Here is a 22,968-nt window from a genome sequence, read left to right on the forward strand (position 1 = left end):
GTACTGCGATGGAAACTAAAAACGGATTAAAATGGTGCATCAAACCTGGCTTTATAGCGAGCTAAACATATCACAAAAAGAGCTCTGGTTTTCTGAATGTCTCAAATGAGAATAGTGTGATGTATATTTACAATTGATTCTAACATGACGTCCTTCAAACGCCTTGAGTACACACCCGTGGTAAAATATGAATATATTGCCAGTGCTGTTCCGATTGTACTCCCACGTCATATGCTTTTTTATGAATGAGATACCCGACGTCATAGAACAATGACGTTAGAATGTCAGCATTTTACGGGAAAATACACGCTTGTGAATCCGAAAATCATCACAAGGAAACATACACAAATGATGCTAAAATGTGGCAAACGCCCTTTATTGTACATCATATAAGACATATAAATAAATTATCATTCAAATTCATCCAAAACTGTCTAAATACATTATTTTAAATAGTTTAAGCATGTCACTAATGCAGTTTGCTCCGTTCTTTTACGCTAGTTTATTAGTGCGTTTATTTATGGGAACGGCAAATATTTGCCTACACCTAGAGCGCTTCGATCGAAAAGAATTGCCGTATGTGTCCTATCAGAATCGAATTTTAATGCAAAACCATATTTATATAGAATGAAATTCAAAGCAGTGTGGCTGTGGCCATTGATTGACACATTAAATTCGTCCATTAACTGGGACAATTAACGTGAACGTTTGTCTGTAACGACCACTGTTCACGACGTACCTACGATAGACATTTAAACTGTGGGGTCACCAAAGGTTTCTTAACGCCTTTAATTATAAAATAATTCGAAAAATTAATCAGGAATAACCTTTATGTTTTGATTTATATAATTGATATAAATCAAAACATCGTGTTATTTCTGATTAATTTTTCGAATTACTTTATTAAGGTGTTGAGAACCTTTGGTGACCCCATAGTTTAAGTGTCTTTAAAAAGTACACAGTGAGCAGTGGTCGTTACATACAAACGTTTACCTAAATTGTCCCAGTCAATGGATGAATTTAATGTGTTAATCAATGGCCACAGCCACACTGTTTTGAATTTCATTCTATCAGTTTTCAAAAAGAAAATCTATTTGTAGCATGTAGCTGTAGTAATTTAAAACAACTACATCAACACTGCTTTGTTTATTTAGAGGTTGCCTTCTTTTACAAAAGGCCATTGGTGCTGATTGGTCGAATTTTTGTTTGACTCCTATACATAGTAATGTCATCATTCATACTAAATGTATAATTGACGGGGATTGTCAGTTTTCTGATGAAGGTCGATTGATCCCTCTTGTGTCCCTCCTCCAATAAAAACTGATCGCCACAAAAAAAAAACCAACTGTATATGATGAAAATATATGAGGTCTGGAGTTGACATGTCAGTAACTGCTGTAGTCCTTTTATATTTATGTTGCACCGTTATTTTTGCTTCGTGAGTTCCCAATTCTGTCATCGGACTCGGACTTCTTTTAACTGAATTTTTAACTGTTCCTATTGATGTGTGTTTGTTTATTCTGCATTTGCTAGAGGTAAAAGAGAGGATTGTGATCTCACAAAATGTTTGACCCCTCCAAATGTTTGCGTCAGTCTTAAATAAGGAGCTTTTGTGTTGTTTTTTTCACTTTGTTCACTTAAATGTTTCGGAGTTATGTGTGCGTCCGTTTTCACTAAACTATATAGCTAGTTCAAATTTTTGTTTAGATGTCAACTTAAGCCTGCCGCCGGGAAGAAGATTGCTTCATTGTGTTGAAGACTCGTTGGTAGCCTTTGGCTGTTTTCTTCTTTTTGAACGGGTTGTTGTCTCTTAAACACATTTTCCATTTCCATTCTAAGTTTTATCTAGTAGTCAATAATGCTGAAAGTGGCGTTAAAAGTTATCAAAGGTACCAGGATTATAATTCAATACGCCAGACGCGCGATTCGTCTACATAAGACTCGTCAGTGACGCTCAGATCATAATAGTTATTAAGCCAAACAAGTACAAAGTTGAAGAGCATTGAGGACCCAAAATTCCAAAAACGTTGTGCCAAATACGGCTAAGGTAATCTACATAAACAATCAATCAGGCATCTTTATACTACAGTGTAGTTTGTTTAACTACTCCGGAATTGAAAGTGTAGTTTAAATGATCTGCTTAAATTTTCAAATAAAAATAGATTTGCAAAATGTGTCAATTTACTTGTATTTCGAGAAATAATTATATTACTTGACGTGATAAGATTGGCACACATAAAATTTAAAGTTGCCAGCTTATATACTTTTATGTCCAGTTCACGTTCCAGTAGAAGCCAACAAGAAAACAAGTTTTCTAAAAATTACATCTTTAAATATCAAAGTTTTTCTCCCTAATTTTCCCCAAAAAAACGAATCCCGCGTGTATTATAACGTTTAAACACTTTTGTAATTATAAGATTTTAGGTTTTTAATTTCATATTGACAACATACAATTTTGGTAATATCGAACAGCAAAAAAGCTATCTTTTTGAAGATGGTGTTTTTTTGGGCAACTGCACGAGTTGCTATAATTGGCTGTTTAGTTAACATGAAGGGTAATTGCAGTAATTTGATGATGTCAAAAACTTCCAAAGCACTACATAGAATATGTTATAATTGGTTATATGGTGAATCACAACAGAATAGCAGACAATTTTTTTTGTTTCAATGCAATTTTATAATTTTTACTGGAATATCTTGAAAACAGCCTTATTTTTTTAAAATCCGTCATTAATATTTTAATTGATAAGTGATCGTTAACATCTGTTCTAACAGATTTTCATATTTTCATGCAAAATATCATTATTCAGAAGAAAGAGTATGCACAAATGCTGACATACTGTAAAATTCGAAAGTGTGCAACCTTGACCTTTCATCATGATTTGACGGAAATTGCAACGTACGAATATTTGACGACCGGGCACAAAAGATAGTACAGATGATATATACTTTCGAATGGTATATGATTTAGCCGTACGTTAGGTGGGTGCATTGAAAATAAAATTTTATGGTTAATGTCACTCGTCTATTTGTCTTGTCCGATTTTATTGGTCATTTATTTTATAATAAATTTCATAGTTAAAGTTGCAGATTTTTTTTATTGTGTTTTGTTGATCTGTTTATTCAGGGGGGAATAGGATTTACAGAATAAGGAATATTGCGAATAATAATAATGCAGATAAAAAAAAATGAAGAATAGTTAATGATGGGCTGTGTGGATATAGAGAAAAAAAAAGAATAATGGGCAAAAAGAAACAACACAGAAAAAATGGCAAAACAAAATGTCCCCAGAAAATTTATTAGTAAGAAATAAATGAAATACGCTATTCTTCAGATTCACTTTTATTTTCATTACAATTTGAAGCCACTAAATGTTGACCACTTATCGCCATACATAATCAACCCTCCCCTATAAACTCTGATAGACACTTTGTTATTTTTCTTCATTTGTAAAACAGCACTCTGGCTAGATGGCATGTGTGTAGATATCCCTAAAGCTCCAGCATGATTTCTTGCTACAACTGTGTCATTCAGTAATAATTGTGTGTAGAAAGATTTGCCAGGAGGAGTAAGAACTGTCCATGTAAAGTAGTAGAGTCCTTCTACGGGGGCAGTGAACATACCAGTTGATTTATCATACCCTCCTCCGAGGTTGGTAGAAACAGTGTCGTACATAACGACAGAACCATCATCAATTTTCTGCAAAGTTCCAGAATTAGATACCAGAAAACCAACCTTTCCTGAACCTAATTAAAAAAAGTAATCGGTATCATATATTCATTCCGGCATAGAATAATCACAATTCACGCCTGTTAAATTATTAAATGCAGAAATAAATACTAATTTTATGTTTTCTGGTCTGTGCGTCCGTTCGTTTTTCGTCCGTCCGTCCTTCCAAGGTTGTACCGTTCGTCGGTCTGTCCCGCTTCAGGTTAAAAAATTTTGGTCGAGGTAGTTTTTGATGAAGTTGAAGTCCAATCAACTTGAATTTTCTTGTGATATGATCTTTTAAATTTTAATGCCAAATTAGTGATTTTCCCGCATTTGCACGGACCACTGAACACAGAAAATGATAGTGCACTGCGGATAGGGCATCCGTGTACTGGGGACACATTCTTGTTATTTTTAACTTTTTATATACCGGGTAATAATTTGCCTGATAGCCAGTAGTTTCATCTCCGCTAAATACATGTGCATGATGTGGGTTGGAATATTAATACATAACTTCGAGGCAATACAAAATATAGAGGTCAGCAACAAATATGTCAATCTCGACCCCTCTAGAAAAGCTGTGATTTAATATAACGGAGACTATTAGCAAAGTAGCACTTTTGTATATAACCGCACCGAAATCCTCCCTTTCCGTTTTCAAGTGTAAGAATGTAATACTAGTCTTGTTATATTTTAACTTACTCGGGGTTGAAGGACTCTGGTTACAGTCACACTTTCCATCATTATCTCCAATAAGTTTCAACTGGTACTGAATACTCTTCATAAGACTGGCATTCCTTGAACAGGATTTTTGGCAGCTCCCGCCTGATGTCAGGATTGAAGTCAATATTGCCGCAATGGCGATAGCATTAACAAAGCTACAAAAAAAAAGTATTTTGTTATTGAAAAAATATAGCCTGTTTCTAAGTTTGTCTTAACAAGTTTTTGAAATTTGCTAACCCCCTGCTTGAATAGGTTCCTATATAGCCAGTTCTCAAAAAGTTATTGACATGCGGTAAAGCAGTTTGAGTGCGTTTGTACATCTGGGAGTGCTTGATCATGTGTAATAAAGTAAGGAATATGTGATCCAAATTTTGGATCTTAATGATATTGTTTACCCATTTTATTCACGTCGAATGCGTTTTTTGGGGTTTTTTTCTTAAACAATAAATGGCATCAAATGAAACTCTCATTAAAACAAATTAAAGGTTAATAGCATGATTAATAATTAACTAATACATAGCTTTGCTATGAAGCAAAATCTTAATCGCTCGATACCAAAACAAACAACTGTTGACGCTTGTTTGGTGCATGCACATTGAAATTCCAACAAACTTAGTGTTTCCCCTTGACAAAAATGATAGTTAGACGCATAGAATATTAGGCAGAAAGTTTTAATGTTTTCTCTTCCTTAATAGAGGGGCGAAAACTTTTTAATACTAGAAAAATTTCTGTCATTTCTATATAAATTATTGTTCAATATATATATTTCAATAACAAATATAAAAAAATCATGCGCTTAAGGATGTACACCTATGAGGAGCCAAAAGTTTCTGGAATTAAACTTTTGTTCTTAACCTGATTTTTGGCTTTATTTTAGTGTAAACAAGAATGTGTCCTAAGTACACGGATGCCCCACTTGCGCTATCAATTTCCATGTCCAATGGACTGTGAAATAGGATAAAAAATCTAAATTTGCAATAAATTTAGAAAGATCATACCATATGGAACATGTGTACTAAGTTTCAAGTTGTTTGGTCTTCAACTTCATCAAAAATTTAACCTGAAACTCGCACTTTCATTTCTATGTTCAGTGGACCGTGAAATTGGGGTCAAAAGTCTAATTTGGCTTTAAAATTAGAAAGATCATATCATAAGCAACCAGTATACTAAGTTTCAAGTTGATTGGACTTCAGCTTCATCAAAAACTACCTTGACCAAAAACTTTAACCTGAAACTCGCACTTTCATTTCTATGTTCAGTGGACCGTGAAATTGGGGTCAAAAGTCTAATTTGGCTATAAAATTAGAAAGATCATATCATAAGCAACAAGTGTACTAAGTTTCAAGTTGATTGGACTTCAGCTTCATCAAAAACTACCTTGACCAAAAACTTTAACCTGAAACTCGCACTTTCACTTCTATGTTCAGTGGACCGTGAAATTTGGGTCAAAAGTCTTATTTGGCTTTAAAATTAGAAAGATCATATCATAAGCAACCAGTATACTAAGTTTCAAGTTGATTGGACTTCAGCTTCATCAAAAACTACCTTGACCAAAAACTTTAACCTGAAACTCGCACTTTCATTTCTATGTTCAGTGGACCGTGAAATTGGGGTCAAAAGTCTAATTTTGCTTTAAAATTAGAAAGATCATATCATAAGCAACCAGTATACTAAGTTTCAAGTTGATTGGACTTCAGCTTCATAAAAAACTACCTTGACCAAAAACTTTAACCTGAAGCGGGACGAACGAACGAACGGACGAACGGACGGACGAACGAACGAACGGAGACACAGACCAGAAAACATAATGCCCCATCTACTATCGTAGGTGGGGCATAAAAATAATTGGTGAAGACAAAAAACATATAGTGGTGTTCTTCTTTTTTTGCTACAACCCTTTGAAAGTACCCAACTTTGATAATTTTCCCAATTTTCATAAGTTTTTTGCCCATTTTTATTGGGCTATTATCGTGAGAAAAAAAATCACAGTTCCACTGTTCATACTTTCAATAAAGATGAAGTGGACCAATCTGAATACATTTAACGTAAGTAAACTATAGGTAGGTGTTAATATAAGAAAGTTTTGTCTTTTTTTGATGCTTTTTCGCGGCAAATTTACCATGCTGTCAATTTTGTAAATTTTTGATTTTTTTCTGTTTTAAGAACAAAATGCATATGATCTCAGGTTTTTGTTATAAATAATTGAAAAAAATACATAACTAAGTAATTTTAAAAGACAAAAAAGATATGGGATGTACACGTTTCTGGTAAATCATTTTTTGTACCCCTCCCCTATTTTCTCAAATTTTGGCTAAATAGACTTAGGCGATGGTAATAAAATTTGAAAATTTAATTACTCAAATACTGCTGATTGTAAATACCCGTTTTTTCTCAGAGTTTTAGTTCGATTATGATATATTATAGATTCATTGCTATTTTCCACTTGTATCACATATTTAGGAAATAATTCTCAGGTTTTTGTTATAAATAATTGAAAAAAATACATAACTAAGTAATTTTAAAAGACAAAAGAGATATGGGATGTACACGTGTCTGGTAAATCATTTTTTGTACCCCTCCCCTATTTTCTCAAATTTTGGCTAAATAGACTTAGGCGATGGTAATAAAATTTGAAAATTTAATTACTCAAATACTGCTGATTGTAAATACCCGTTTTTCACAGAGTTTAGTTCGATTATGATAAATAATAGATTCATTGCTATTTTCCACTTGTATCACATATTTAGGAAATAATACCAGAACAAGATTTCAACGAGACTGAAACGTGCTGCTACCACGAAAATAGTGCTTAAGTAAATATTTAACGGTGAATAAGAAACGCTGAAACAAATATGTAAATAATATATGAAAATAAAGAGTGTGTCTTAAATTTTGATATTATGAAAGAAGAAAAATACAAAATATTGTATACAGGTATTGGACGACACGGATTATCATAAAAAAAAACGTTTACTAAGCGTTGTCCCATGTAACAAGCTCGAAACATAAAATTCGAAAAATTCTCTAAATTTTCACACAACTCTTAGTAATTTTGCATGAACGTTCTATGACGTGATATATATTTCAGTAATGGTTTGCATGGCTGCCTCCATCTATAACTTGCATATATATTTTGAAAGAATCTGATGAACGTCTCAAGGGAAATTTAGTTAAGAAGCTTGAAATATTTCAGTTGAAAAATATTTTTTTAACATATAATCTATAAAATTGTATGCACGATAGTTTCGTACTATGTGCAAGCTCCAAAATCCCAAATTATCAAATAAATTGAGCAACTTATTCAATTCAAATCAATAGGATTGCAATGTCTTGCAGAAATGTCCGAAATAAACTTTGATGCCTTCACAAAAACTTTTAAGGCTAATAACAGAAAGTTAATTTCGTGAAGATAATTTTTTCGGCTTTGAAAATTATATACAAATAGAATTAATTGCATAACAGTGTGGTCGACAGAAAAACGTTTGTAGGTTGTAACTTGTTTGTCAACGGCTATGATTTTATGCTCACCCTGTCTGTCAGAGGCCTTCCAGTGGGGATTGAAATATTCACTTGTTACACATTCCGATACATAAAATGAAACTTTCTTTTTACAAAGCTTGAAAGGAATTTGTTTTAAATATTTATTATAATCATCACATACAACCGTGTCATTTATAAGAATAATAATGTTCAGAGATGATATTATTTAATAATAATAAAATAATAGGTTTATCCATTGTAAAAAAAACAAACTATTAAGTTGATGGGGTTAATTCACAAAATATCTCATTGATTAAGAGCACAACTACTTCTACGGTATGATCATTTAAGAATGGCCTACTATTTATTCAATGCGTATACATGTGGGTTTTGTTTGTGAAGAGTTCTGGATGATTAAAAAATCATTTGATTTCTTTGTTTAATACCATAAAACGATTCATTCTTTCAGATATTTGTCACTTTGCCTTATCTTCAAGTCCAACACAATTTCTCACGTTTCTTACAAAACTTATATTCTTGTGATGTATTCTTTTGTTGAAAAAAAAATGTATAGATATAGAAAGATATAGGAAGATGTGGTATGAGTGCCAATGAGACAACTCTCCTCCCAAGTAATAATTCATAAAAGTAAACCATTATAGGTCAAGGTACGACCTGCAACACGGAGCCTTCGCTCACACCGAACAGCAAGTTATAGATGGCCCCAAAACTACTAGTGTAAACCATTCAAACGGGAAAACCAACGAGAAACGAAAAACACATATGAACTACATAAACAGACGACATCATGCATTGTAACTTTTAAAGCCAATTAAGTAAAAAAAAATAATCTGAAAGAACGTGCGATATCATATTAGGAAAATTGATGGTCAAACCATAACAAAAAATCAAGTACAGAATTTTAAGTATTCAACCTTTATAGCTTGCTGTTCGGTGTGAGCCAAGACTCCGTGTTGAAGGCCATTTTTATTTATTTTCAAATTACAAAGGTTATTCCTGATTAGTATTTTTAATTATTTGATTTAGGCGTTTAGAACCTTTGGTGACCTCACAGTTTAAATTTCTATGATAAGTACGCCGTGAGCAGTGGGCATTACAGACGAACGTTCACCTAATTTCCCCCAGTCAATGAATGGCCATAGCTACACTGTTATGAATTTCATTCTAAAAAGTACTTAAAAAGTTGTAATTGGAACACCGAATTGTTTTACCATTACAGGCCATCTATAAAAAGTACGGATCAATGAAAATGTCTTGCAAGGTTGTCCTTTTACGTGAAGTTGACGCTGCCGCAAGCGTAATACGTCAGGGACGGTATGAACTGCATTCGCAAGTTCATTCCTCTACTTACTTTAAATGTCATACTTTCGACAAAACGAAATTATTCACAGATTGCAAAAATTGCACACCTATGAGAACATCAAAACTAAAGTAATAAAACTTAAGTATCATAAGCATATGTATTGTCTCTTTTACCACCGCTAGATTAAACTAATATTCGATGAAGTTAGAATATATATAATGCAAAGCTATTCCCCCAAACAGCACAAACATACTGACATTAAATCTAATATCAATTATAAAATCACATTAGAATGGAATCACACGGCATTTTATACTTTTGTGTAATATTTAACATTAAGTCAACAACAAAACAACACTTGAAAATAGTGCTCGTTTCTAATTTAACGTAATTTTTCTGTTAAACCAAATGGTATTAAAATCTGACGTTGCGTCTTTATGGTTGTTATCTCTTTTTGTTTACTTACTTCATTTTGAATCCTCGGTTTTGATTAATAAAAGCACGTGCCTTACTTTGGTTGTTTTCTTTACTTATACATACATTGAAGTTGAAGTTCACTTGAAAACATTGTATATCATCATGATCATGCAATCCAGATATCAAAATGGTTAATCGAAATCCATTTTTGGCAAGAGTTTTTAAAAACAAACAGCTGTTACACTTTCCGATAATTGCAAGTCACGACAAAAAATAGGTTAGATTTCTTCTGAACAAATTATAAAATTATTGCTAATATTTATACTGTAAAGTACTAAATATATATCCTTATATTATGGTATGCCTCGTAAAGAGCAAATAGGGGGGGGGGGGGTCTCACTTAAAACTTTAATGCGGAGGACTGGAGTCATTTAATTATTTATGTCTCTTTGGGTTATGCCTAGAATCACAGCGAACGCCTCCTTTTATTTAAAATCATTAATAGATTTCGGTTTTTGTTATTATTTAGTTTTGCTACTGTTTTTTTTTTTTTTTTTAGGTTAGCCGAATACCATAAGGTACACAAAATAACGCACGATATAATTTGAATAAACTTTAGAAAAATCAACTACTAAGGTCCCAATTGTTTTGAAGCAGCTATTTTGTATGTGTCCCATAGTCGATAAAATTAAGAATGGAAATGGGGAATGTGTCAAAGAGACAACAACCCAACCACAGAACAGAAAACAGCCCAAGGCCACCAATGGATTGTCAATGAAGCGAGAAACTCCCGCACCTGGAGGAGTCCTTCAGCTGGCCCCTAAACAAATATGTTGATAGTTCAGTGATAATGGACGTCTTACTAAACTCCGAATCATACACAAGAAACTAAAATTAAAATCATACAAGACTAACAAAGGCCAGAGATTGCTTGTCATATTTGATAATAATAACTTTATTTTCAAAATACATCCATATGGGTCAAGCAAACACCAATGTAAATATATAGTACAGAAAGTAAAGAACTACAAATATAAACATAAAAACATAGTTATAAATGGTAATGTAACCTTTGATGGACATTCTTGCAATTCTAAAGATTGCTTTATAAAGTCATCAACTTTTGTCAAAAGCTCAGATTCAGGATTTAAAAAGTTGTTAAAGCTTTATAAGTGGTTGATAATAAATATAATCCATGTTTATATAATAATCTTTAAAAATAAGCAATCTCTTAAAGTTCAGTTCAGTTTGCAATATACTAGAGAAAAAAAACGGTATTCATCATCAAGTTTATTACAAAAATGCATTTTTTTCTCATCCACGAAATTTGGTACCCACGAAAATAAATGAATCCACAGAAAATTATCTAACAAACATACGAATAAATATGACAAAGGCAATAACAAAAGATTGGTTATTGGTTGATTTACTTCCAGTGACAAATCTATACTACTACAATAACGCAACGTCCCAAGCAAGGTTGTCGGCTCTCCGGACTTTCCCGAAGTCCTGCGTTTAACATTGATTAGATATAGGAAGATGTGGTGTGAGTGCCAATGAGACAACTCTCCATCCAATAACCATATATAAAAGTAAACCATTATACGGTTAATGAGCTTCAGTCCTTGCTAGGAAGTTGACAATATCGAGGTCCAATTTGCTAGCCGGAATGACGTGAAAACGATGCTTTAAAGAATTCAAGAAGGACGAAAGATACCAAAGGGACAGTCAATTTCATAAATCGAAAATAAACTGACAACGCCATGGCTAAAAATGAAAAAGACAAACAGACAGACAATAGTACACATCACAAAACATAGAAAACTAAAGAATAAACAATACGAACCCCACCAAAAACTAGGGGTGATATCAGGTGCTTCGGAATGGTAAGCAGATCCTGCTCCACATGTGGTACCCGTCGTGTTGCTTATGTGATAAAAAAAATCCGGTAAATAGTCTAATTCGGTAGGTCACATTCATGAAAGGGAAGGGGATTGTATTTACGACGTAAGGAACATATCCTATATCATTTGTGAAACGGTTATTCCATAACGGTCAACCAACTCGTGTTGGCGTCCGTAAAATTTACGAAGGGATGATTTCAACTTCACCATTTGAACCTCTTGGTTTAATAGCCACCTTGTGAGCAGCAACCCTCTATCAAGAAAATCATGATAGGAAATGCAAGCACGGGAATATCGTATCAATTTGGAGATATATACCCCGTATGCAGGTGCTGCTTGAATGTTGCTACTTTATAAATAACTATAAGAATAAAATTAAGAATATTTATTTAATTCAAGTGCCCATTTCAGAGCATATACATATATAAATATATGGTTTACTTTTTTAATTTGTTATTTGGATGGAGAGTTGTCTCATTGGCACTCATGCCACATCTTCCTATATCTATGTAATATTAATTATACAGTAATTTTAAAGGTATAGGACAATGGTGATGATAAAAAAATTGCACCATTCCAGACCCTTAATTTTTCACATAATTAACGTTATCAATAATAATCAAGTTCTAGAGACCACATGCCGTATATCTAGGTCCGCACGTATAGGTCAACTTTGACCTTCACCAAAGAGCAAAAACGATACCTTATAGTTTGCGAATTTTTATGAAACATTATGAATCATTAAAAGAATTCAATTATGAAGACATAATGAATAGACAAAAGTGTTCAAATATTCAGGCCAACAAAAAAAAGTTAATGACCATTTATTTGATCATCATAAATGAAACTTAAAACCAGCGTTCGAATTTTGATCTATGCCATATATTTACCAGCCATCAGATAGCCTAGTATTCAGCACTTCTGTGTTAACTTGAGTTATCATTGATATGTTAATAGTTATAAATTGACTGTTAACAAAACTTTTTAAATACTAAGGCTTTTCTACCTCAGGAATAGATTATCGTAGCTGTTTTTGGCAAAACCTTTGGGAATTTTGGTTTTGAATGCTCTTCAATTTCTTACTTTATTTGATGTTTTTAACATTTTTTTTATTCGAGCGTCACTGATGAGTCTTTTGTAGACGAAACGCGCGAATGGAGTAAATATAAAATTTCAATCCTGGTATCTATGATGAGTTTATATATGGTTAATTTATAAATACTACGTCAGTATTTTCATGTTCTGTGAAATAACTAAAAAACATAATGCCTTTTGTTTTCAAAAACTTATCTTACATTTTCTTTATTTTTTAATTCTATTGCCAAATATTTCTGACGGTAACATTCAAACAGATAACATATAAACATTATATGAACACAAACAAATTAAAAAATAAAACAAAAACAAACCCATAGTAAAACATATCGCTTAAAACGTGTTTACATAAGTTAAGAAGCAAAGCAAACTATAATTAAAAACCAATTGTTCAGAGAACAATTGAAGGTCTTTCCACATCAAAGAGATTTTGAAAAGAAGCTAGTTTCTTTATACTGATGCGATACATACGTGGTTTCGATATACTTTTGAGTGAAATAAGGGAAATAATTTGCTAATTCCGGTGAAGTAAATGTCTCTTCTGGTCTCATATGATAGCTTCTTTCACATTGATTCCAAAATTATATAGGTTTATACATACTTTCGCCTTTAAAACAGGAGATAATTGGCCACTTCCGGTTGATCGAAAGTTATTTCTAGTCTTGAGTGATAGGCTAATGTATTTAAATGACAAAATGTATGAATTCCGACTACTTTTTCATGAAAAAAGTGCAAAAATGGCTACTTCCGGTTCTTTCAAGGTCCATTTCGGTTGTCATTTTTCAAGGTCATATGTCACATAACCTTTTGTAAAACGTGATATGCCTTTATAATGAACCAAGTTGAAGTAATAATCAATTAACCTTATAATTAAACATTTCAGGAACAGTAACTCCTATAAGATGCCATGGGATTGTTTCAGACCAAATGTAACATATTTTCATTACAATAAAGCAAACATTTCGAACTTGTTCTTTTAAATATATTTTTAAAAGTGTTTGAGAAAATGCAAAAATAAGCAAAAGTCACAATTATGAACTTGACCTTCACCTTTGACCTTGACCTCATTTTCGAAGTTAGGACCTAGGGGCCTCAAATAAAAACATTCCAGGTTTATACGGTTAACGGTTGATGAGTTGAAAACACATACCGACAAATTTATTGTGTAAAGGTAGATAACTCCTATAAAATTTTATCGAATCGCTTCGATCCAAATTAGCTAAAAATTCCTGATGATGTAACGAACAATTTGTAAGAATAGGGAGATAATCCTTACAAAGAAAATGGTTCGGCTTAGCAGGGTGAAATTTAAAAGCGCATAAACTATACGATACAATATGAGAAATATCTAAGCGACATATTGTGAAACATACATTTATCGCGAGAACAAAATTTAGCGGGGGAAAAAAAAAATAATAATAATAATCAGAACAAATACAATAGGTCTTTCCACAGAAAAGTGGAAAGACCTAAATATATTTATATAGATAAATAAAAAATCCTCTGTCCTCAGCTGTATCATAAACTTAGTCCTCTGTGCACGATTTTATCATTGTTTTACGTAAACATATCGTATAATCATCAATATTGTTTTCTCTCTGTCTGTTATGATATACAAATTTATCAGCTATGTAATCGTCGTATTTTGAAGCCGTAGTTTACCGATTGTCACCTTATTAGTACGGTGACCTAGTAAGGAAAAGTCGTTTATTTAAGGAGTTTAATTGTCATTCGGACTTTACGGCTATAAAGTTATCAAAGGTACCAGGTCCCTATAAATCACAGTATTGGTAGTTCAAAGGTTAAACTTAACATTTTGACTTGTCGTCAAAAAATCGTACTGTGCAATTTTCATAAAAAAGGTTTTGAAATACTTTAGTTTACTTGAACGAATAATCGACTTAGAAAAGTTTTGAGCTCTACATTGTAAAATAACATTCGTGATATAATTTCTGTTAGTATATACAGTACATGTTAACGGCAATAAGTGAAACTAGGCATTAAGCTTAAATCCTAGGCAATAGGCTAACGCCTAGGCATTAAGTTATTGCCTGAAATTTTCAGGCATTAAGCTTATTTCCTGAAATCTGATGATGATTATTCATCCTATTGCCGAACATAATTTTAGGCAATAAGTAAACTCTGGATTATTTGCATATTTGGTGATTTAGTCGTTTCTTAATTATATTTTTAATATTACATGTATAAATATACATTCATGTGACAGATCTTCAAATTTAGTAAGTTTATTAAGTAATTTTAGCAGTTACAAAACATACTTTTTTTCATGTTTTGTGGTAAATATTAAACAGTTTTTAAAACTAGAGGCTCTAAAGAGCCTGTGTCGCTCAACTTGGTCTATGTGAATATTAAACAAAGGAAGCAGATGGATTCATAACAAAATTGTGTTTTGGTGATGTGATGTGTTTGTACATCTTACTTTACTGAACATTCTTGCTGCTTACAATTATCTCTATCTATAATGAACTTGGCCCAGTAGTTTCAGTGGAAAATATTAGTAAAAATTTACAAATTTTATGACTCTAAAGGACAATAACTCCTTAGGGGGTCAATTGACCATTTTGGTCATGTTGACTTATTTTTAGGTCTTACTTTGCTTTACATTATTGCTGTTTAGTTTATCTCTATCTATAATACGCATTCAAGATAATAACCAAAAACAGCAAAATTTCCTTAAAATTACCCATTCAGGGGCAGCAACCCAACAACGGGTTGTCCGATCAAACTGAAAATTTTAGGGCAGATAGATCATAGCCTGATTAACAATATAACCTCATCAATTTGCTCTAAATGCTTTGGTTTTTGAGTTATAAGCCAAAAACTGCATTTTACTCCTATGGTCTATTTTTAGCCGTGGCGGCCATCTTGGTTGGATGGCCGGGTCACCGGACACATTTTTTAAACTAACTACCCCAAAGATGATTGTGGCCAAGTTTGGATTAATTTGGCCCAGTAGTTTCAGAGGAGAAGATTTTTGTAAAAGATTACTAAAATTTACAAAAAATGGTTAAAAATTGACTATAAAAGGGCAGTAACTCCTAAAGGGGTCAACTGACCATTTCGGTCATGTTGACTTATTTGTAAATCTTACTTTGCTGAACATTATTGCTGCTTACAGTTTATCTCTATCTATAATAATATTCATGATAATAACAAAAAACAGCAAAATTTCCTTAAAATTACCAATTCAGGGGCAGCAACCCAACAACCGGTTGTCTGATTCATCTGAAAAATTTAGAACAGATAGTTCTTGACCAGATAAACAATTTTACCCATATCAAATTTGCTCTAAATGCTTTGGTTTTTGAGTTATCAGCCAAAAACTGCATTTTACCCCTATGTTCTATTTTTAGCCAAGATGGCCGGGTCATCGGACACATTTTTTAAACTAACTACCCCAAAGATGATTGTGGCTAAGTTTTGATTAATTTGGCTCAGTAGTTTCAGAGGAGAAGATTTTTGTAAAGAATTACTAAGATTTACGAAAAATGGTTAAAAATTGACTATAAAAGGGCAATAACTCCTAAAGGGGTCAACTGACCATTTCGGTCATGTTGACTTATTTGTAAATCTTACTTTGCTGAACATTATTGCTGTTTACAGTTTATCTCTATCTATAATAATATTCAAGATAATAACCAAAAAACAGTAAAATTTCCTTAAAATTACCAATTCAGGGGCAGCAACCCAACAACGGGTTGTCCGATTCATCTGAAAATTTCAGAGCAGATAGATCTTGACCTGATAAACAATTTTACCCCGGTCAGATTTGCTTTTAATGCTTTGGTTTTTGAGTTAAAAACAAAAACTACATTTTACCCCTATGTTCTATTTTTAGCCATGGCGGCCATCTTGGTTGGTTGGTTGGTTGGCCGGGTCACACATTTTTCAGAATTTAAGCTTAAATCCTAGGATTTAAGACTAATGCCTAACATCCTTTAGGCAATAGACTTACTGCCAGGCGTTAGCTTATTGCCTAGGATTTAAGCTTAATGACTAATTTCGCTTATTGCCGCTAACATACACATTGTTGTTACACCTTATTTTAACATTTCAAATAAAGTTTAGCAAAATTAATCTGTTATTAAGGAGTTTATGTTAAAAAATAACACTACGAATGTTTTGCATTTAATAGAGAACGTTTCAATTTAATTTCATCACTTGTTTTAACGCGACATGTAAAATAATTAACATTTATATGATATTTCATACCTTTATTAATCCATTACATCAAATTCGTTTATCTCAGAAGCATTATTTCAGCTAATCAAGCCAGACACAAGTCCTATTGCTCATATGACGGAGCTATTCGGAACTCATATACAGCCTCTTACAGATTACATATAAGCAATGGGAATGTGCTGTAACACTTACATTCAAATACTGGGATGTGTTCCTTGAAGCAGTAGACATTTTGCTGTCAAAAGGTAGAGCAGAACGAGAGAGAAATTGGTCAAATCCTTGAGATCGTCATCTCAAATGTTTTTGTAACCAACCGTACCCATTACTGAAGATGGATTCCAGTTTACATACTCGATATGTTTCAACTTTTTGAGAATAGTCAATCACCTTTTATAGATGGCTACTTTGCTTTTAGACAGACTCCTAGACATTTTAACGGTACATTGCCCTACATGGCATCAGAAAAGGCCAAAGGGGATCAGGTGGTACTCTAGGCATAACAAATCAAAAGTTCGCGCTTGTTAGATGGACTCTTCCTAGACATTTTCTAGAATCACTTAGTCGTGTAACGCTGAAAAGGGCTTGAATTACTGCAAATAATGCAAATTAACAAGATGAAACAAAACCAACAACAATGAAAAGAGATAAAGAACATGTTGCCATTGTGGACCATCTGAATGATCCATGACTGACCCCTTTGATGTGGATCTCATCCTCCATGTCTTATCAATATCTCGTCTAGAATGCATGCTACAAGAGATATTCGAGAATTTTTGCTCACAGCTGTAGAGGAAGGCTTGAACATGTCTAAACATTTTACCACTAGTGCTCTTTCTTTAGATCCAGTCAAGTAGTTTTTATAGTCCAATATTAAACAATATAAAGTCAAAACTAAAAACGTCTGAAAACATGACCACAAAAACAAACCTTAAATATAAATCGGCGGTAAGACTTTTAGTTCACACAAATCCATAACTTGTATCTAGACTGTACTGATTTTGGCAAAATGTAGAGATATTGTTACCATAGAACATGTGCTGTCGCACTCCGTAAGTCCAATTCCAATTTCGCTTATCCAAGAATACGGCACCGGGAGAAAATCATGCAAGTCTTATTTGGTGAAATTTCCCTACCTTTCTTTGTACCATCACTCAGAACTTACACCAGAGATGGTATGGCATTGGTTCAATGTATTGATGTTAAGAAAGGTAAAAAAATCTGTGACCTTGCAGCTGACTATTAAAAAAATATGTCCCAATGAATTTCTATAGCGCACACAGTAGCCGATGGGTTTTACCGCTGCGACATTAACAACTCTGGCAAAAGTGAACGCCACACAAAGACTACAGCTTCCATCAAAGTGTATTAGCTTATTTAGGGGAGAAGTAAACTTTGACACATCCCTTATGATTCCACCTGATGTGAGCGTTACATATCCAGAACGTATGAAAATTCCGAAATTGTCAAAGTTATGTATACCAACTCTGTTAATGGCTGTCGTAACTTGTTTAGCACTCAAGTGGAGGCCGATATCCATTGCCTTAAACTTTGACACGAAGTTTAGGGAAATGGGAAAGAGCGATATAACAAGCATACAGTGTCTAATACAAATGTGATTGTTTTGTGTGTTCACTACTATAAATATATGACACATACCAGCGAGTTGTGGGTGTAGATGGGGAATATTAGCAGTGTAAAGGATGGGGAAAGATTGTCATCCATTCACTAACTATGTGTCTTTCCCCAACAAATTGTAAACTATTGCCTGCTGTACATGCACTTACCGGATGCGACACAACTTATCTGTTGGAAGTAGGTGAACAAACTATTAAAAGATTTTGAAGGACACGTACGACTATTTCGGTGGTTTTTTTGGTTTTTTTTTTTTAGAGTTTCGGTAATATTGACAAAGATGGAGCCCTTGCTTGGGCATGAAAGTTAATTCCAAACCTTTATGATCAGAAAAATCATTCCATCATATTTTTTCCGATTCGCGTCAAGCTTGCCACTAGTTAAGATGCAAGTTTCGTCAGTTAACCTCTCTGTGAGGCGTCACTGAAACAGCATGTTTTACGTACTTCGTTTCAAACTAAAAATTTGGACCGCATTACACATTGCAAAACCCCCTATTCCGTCAGTTTTACAATACAGTTCGCGAGAGTTAATAGTTATCAAAAGTACCAGGATTATAATTTAGTACGTCAGACGCGCGTTTCGTCTACATAAGACTCATCAGTGACGATCATATCAAAATATTTATAAAGCCAAAAAAGTACAAAGTTTAAGAGCATTGAGGATCCAAAATTCCAAAAAGTTGTGCCAAATACGGCTAAGGTAATCTATGCCTGGGATAAGAAAATCCTTAGTTTTTCGAAAAATTCAAAGTTTTGTAAACAGGAAATTTATAAAAATGACCACAATATTGATATTCATGTCAACACCGAAGTGTTAATCCACCATTTTCTACATTTGAAAATGCCTGTACCAAGTCAGGAATATGACAGTTCTTGTCCATTCGTTTTTGATGCGTTTTGTTATTTGATTTTGCCATGTGATTATGGACTTTCCGAATTGATTTTCCTCTAATTTCAGTATTTTTGTGATTTTACTTTTGACTACTGGGCTGGTGATACCCTCGGGGACGAAACGTCCACCAGCAGTGGCATCGAACTAGTGGTGTAAATAGTTATCAAAGGTACCAGGATTATAATTTAGTACGCCAGAGACGCGTTTCGCCTACATAAGACTCATTAGTGACGCTCATATCAAAATATTTATAAAGCCAAAAAAGTACAAAGTTGAAGAGCATTGAGGATCCAAAATTCCAAAAAAGTTGTGCCCATACGGCTAAGGTAATCCTTAGTTTTATTAAATTATTCATTACATCCCGTGTATTTTAAAGGGCATATGTCAGCAGAATTCTTGCAGGATCTTGTGTTTTCATTGAAGGGATAATATCCATGTTAAAAAGTCATGTGTTTGTTCACAGCCCTACATGTCCGAAGCTTTGCTCCTTTAAAGGGCCTGAATTATGTAGAAATTTCAAATCATGATCCTTGACAGATGAACCAGAAGATACTCCTTGCATTATTCTTTTGTGTGGATCTCTTTGATTGGATTTTTGAATTGTAACTGTTTGAGTGCTTTTTAGTTTTAATTAATTACATGAATAAGCTTATCCAAAATACGCCTTCAGGTAAAATAAGAATATTTATCCTTTATTGCTGAGGTGGAGTGTCAGCCGGCAAGGTAACTATTGTAACTTTAACAGTATATGTGTATAAAAGATCGGACAAGTGTTTGAAAAACGCCACTTTCCAGAATAAAACTGTTTACTAATTATTTTTTTATTTTATATTTTTGAGATAATTCATTGTTAATTGATTTGAAAAATAGTCTGTATCTGAAATGTAACCTTAATTGTTGTATATATCTTCAAATTTTAATACTATGGAAAAAAAAAAAAAAAAAAAAATTTGATCTTTGACCTTAATTTATGCCAAACTGTTACCACATTTCTTTTTGACGACATCGATATTTCAAAAGTACTCATTTTTCCGAATCCAATGATATATTCTATAGCCATATAGTATGTTTGACGATAAATTAAAAAAAAATTGGGTCTGGTCACCGTACTATGTAAACCATCAACAAAGAAGCATGGATATTGAGCGCGTGGATAACATGTACAATCAGATAATAGTTTATTTCAATGACAGATCCATGCGTATTGCGATCGCCGGATTTTTACGAGTAGGGTCCGCTTAGGCCACTTGCATACGGAATATATGTCGGCGAATACACCTTATCGCTGTTTAGTCCATTCCGGGAAAAACAGTCATTTATACAACTTCCTGTTTGGGTCACCGGCCGAAAAATGGAGGTCATCAGTAGTGAACTGAGGGAGAAAAAAATTTAGAAAGTGATCATCAAGAAACTTTGATATAGTATGATCCACTTTTTTCGAAATTAAAATTGAAGAAAAAAAATATTTTGTTTGAAGTAATTACGGTAGTTTAAACAGGTCTCCTTAAAAAGTATCATGCATGGTGAATTGTTTAAACAGGGTCCCAGATAGCTTCAACTGGATGAAAAAGTTGTGTAATTTTAGAACTTATCCGGAATGGAATAAATAGCGATTAGGTGTATTGTTTCCGGAAAACCAGACAAATAAAGTAAACTTCTTCTAAATGTGGGCAAATTTTCTATAGAAAAAAGTATAAATACATAAGTTTTATAATGAAAACTATCCATTTGGTTTTAAAAAACACATGCATTTTTTTTTTATTTGAGGTTTCATTTGACTTTAAGATATTCAATTTTCTCATTTTCTTACTAGGACATAAAATCTGGCATATGTTATGAAACTATAATTCTTATATGATTTGCATATTAGGGAAAACGTTGATATGATTGGTCGAGAGGACGTCCGGTAGTTGATCTTGACGTTGTTTATTTTTCGAAAGACGACGTTGATCGAACTTCTTTTCGTAACCAATGTAAACAAGCTGGCGGCGATAATAACACCGACGTGAACAAAATTTATTTTCACTGCATGTTCATTGTTTCATTAAATAATAAACACATCAACTTTCGTTTGAATGATAAAACGAGTTTGAGGGCAATCATAGGGTGAATACGGAATCGGTCGAGTTGTAACGAATGCTATGCGGTGAACTATTTTGGTAAAATAGGAATGCTCTCTCTTACCGGATCCTATTTGTGCTGCATCTTCATACCTTACAGTAGGTAAGGTATTTATGTACATTAAAGGGATCAAAATTTACCTAGAGTAGATTTGGCTGGTTTAATTTTCACAAGATGTTGACAACATAATAACTTAGACTTGTTGACAAAAGTATATAACTTTCAAAAAATTTGAACCACACCATTCACTTGCATAATTTCATTGGGTATATAGCAGTTTAAACAAACACTAACTTTGCTCATATAGAAGTTTGATTTTTTTACTTATATCAGGTGGATAAAGCGTTCATTTTGATTTTTAAAAGATTTAGCTCACTTAGATGCTACATACCCTTTTATTACTCGAATAATTCAGCGCCCTCTATCCACTAATGGATTGATCATAGTGGTCGTAATAAATCGACTGGATTATTTGGGTTATCTTTAATGAAACAACGTTGAGATCTACCAATTTGGTGAACTCTTGGTAGACGGTTCAAGGTCACTATATTATAATTGACATTGAACAGTCTCTGCAGAATTATACTTAAAACCGCCTGGTCGAACCTGTGACAGTGATATAAAACTTCCTTCTTTGGATCACAATACATGATTAACCCTGGGTCGTAATGAGACATACAATGTTCTGTCAAGGCACATGCTAGCCAAGGTTGTATAATATATTTCCACGTAAATGATGTTTTCCAAATTGTTATGAATCCAGCCCTTAATATTTTGAAATCGAACATACATGATTGTTCATTTAGATATTTAAATGTTTCTTCTTTCGTCCGGTAAAAAGTTCGAGCTGTTTCACTTTGGTTATTCTTTCTTACAAGAATGCCAACTTGTTTTACTTGTTGAAAAAACACGTCATAAGCTTCCTTCGTACCTGTAAATTTAACAGATGTATCGGCCCACATTACGAAATTGTATTGTTTTAAGACTGTGTATATAATTATAGTTTTCCAAGAAAAATTTCTCAGTTCCCGTACAAACGAAGGGTATTCATTGAATTGAAAAGTCCTAATTTCACAACTGCAAAAGTTTTTTAGCTCCCGTTTTTGAAATCTCGTTAAACCGAGATCATAATATATCAACTTTATCCCTTTGTATCGTAATGCAATTTTCTTCTTGAAAGTGTTGATCATAGGAAGGAATTCGTGGTAATGATTGGACGAGGCACCTGTAACAATAACAGGAAAAGTCTCGTTACCACTGACAACCGGTTCTCCAAACAATTCGAACGTCTCTTTGAATTTTGTAGCCATTTTGTTTACAACCGGATAGTCCAAAACGGTTTGCATATTATCATTCATACTACTGTAAAATTTTCCTTGACAAGTTCCGTTAGTTATAGGCGCATGAGTAAATGGTTTGATTCCATTTCGTTTTATTATCTTTTGGTAATATTCCATCCAATAA

General features: G+C 33.3%; 2 protein-coding genes across 2 annotated transcripts; both read right to left on the minus strand.

Moving 5' to 3' along the window:
- Positions 1 to 3,348: 3,348 nt before the first annotated feature.
- Positions 3,349 to 9,748, minus strand: LOC139503918 (complement C1q tumor necrosis factor-related protein 3-like). Its single transcript, XM_071293931.1, has 3 exons — positions 9,705 to 9,748; positions 4,414 to 4,589; positions 3,349 to 3,746 (listed from the first exon to the last, which is right to left on the minus strand). The coding sequence occupies exons 1-3, from the start codon at positions 9,707 to 9,709 to the stop codon at positions 3,352 to 3,354; spliced, it is 576 nt and encodes a 191-aa protein (XP_071150032.1). The 5' UTR covers positions 9,710 to 9,748; the 3' UTR covers positions 3,349 to 3,351.
- Positions 9,749 to 21,944: 12,196 nt separating this feature from the next.
- On the minus strand, positions 21,945 to 22,814 carry LOC139504339 (uncharacterized). Its single transcript, XM_071294410.1, has one exon. It carries the CDS (start codon positions 22,812 to 22,814, stop codon positions 21,945 to 21,947), a length of 870 nt encoding a protein of 289 aa, XP_071150511.1.
- Between the last annotated feature and the right edge of the window lie 154 nt (positions 22,815 to 22,968).

Source organism: Mytilus edulis, chromosome 14 (assembly GCF_963676685.1).
Source record: "Mytilus edulis chromosome 14, xbMytEdul2.2, whole genome shotgun sequence".
In the NCBI taxonomy this organism is placed as follows: domain Eukaryota; kingdom Metazoa; phylum Mollusca; class Bivalvia; order Mytilida; family Mytilidae; genus Mytilus; species Mytilus edulis.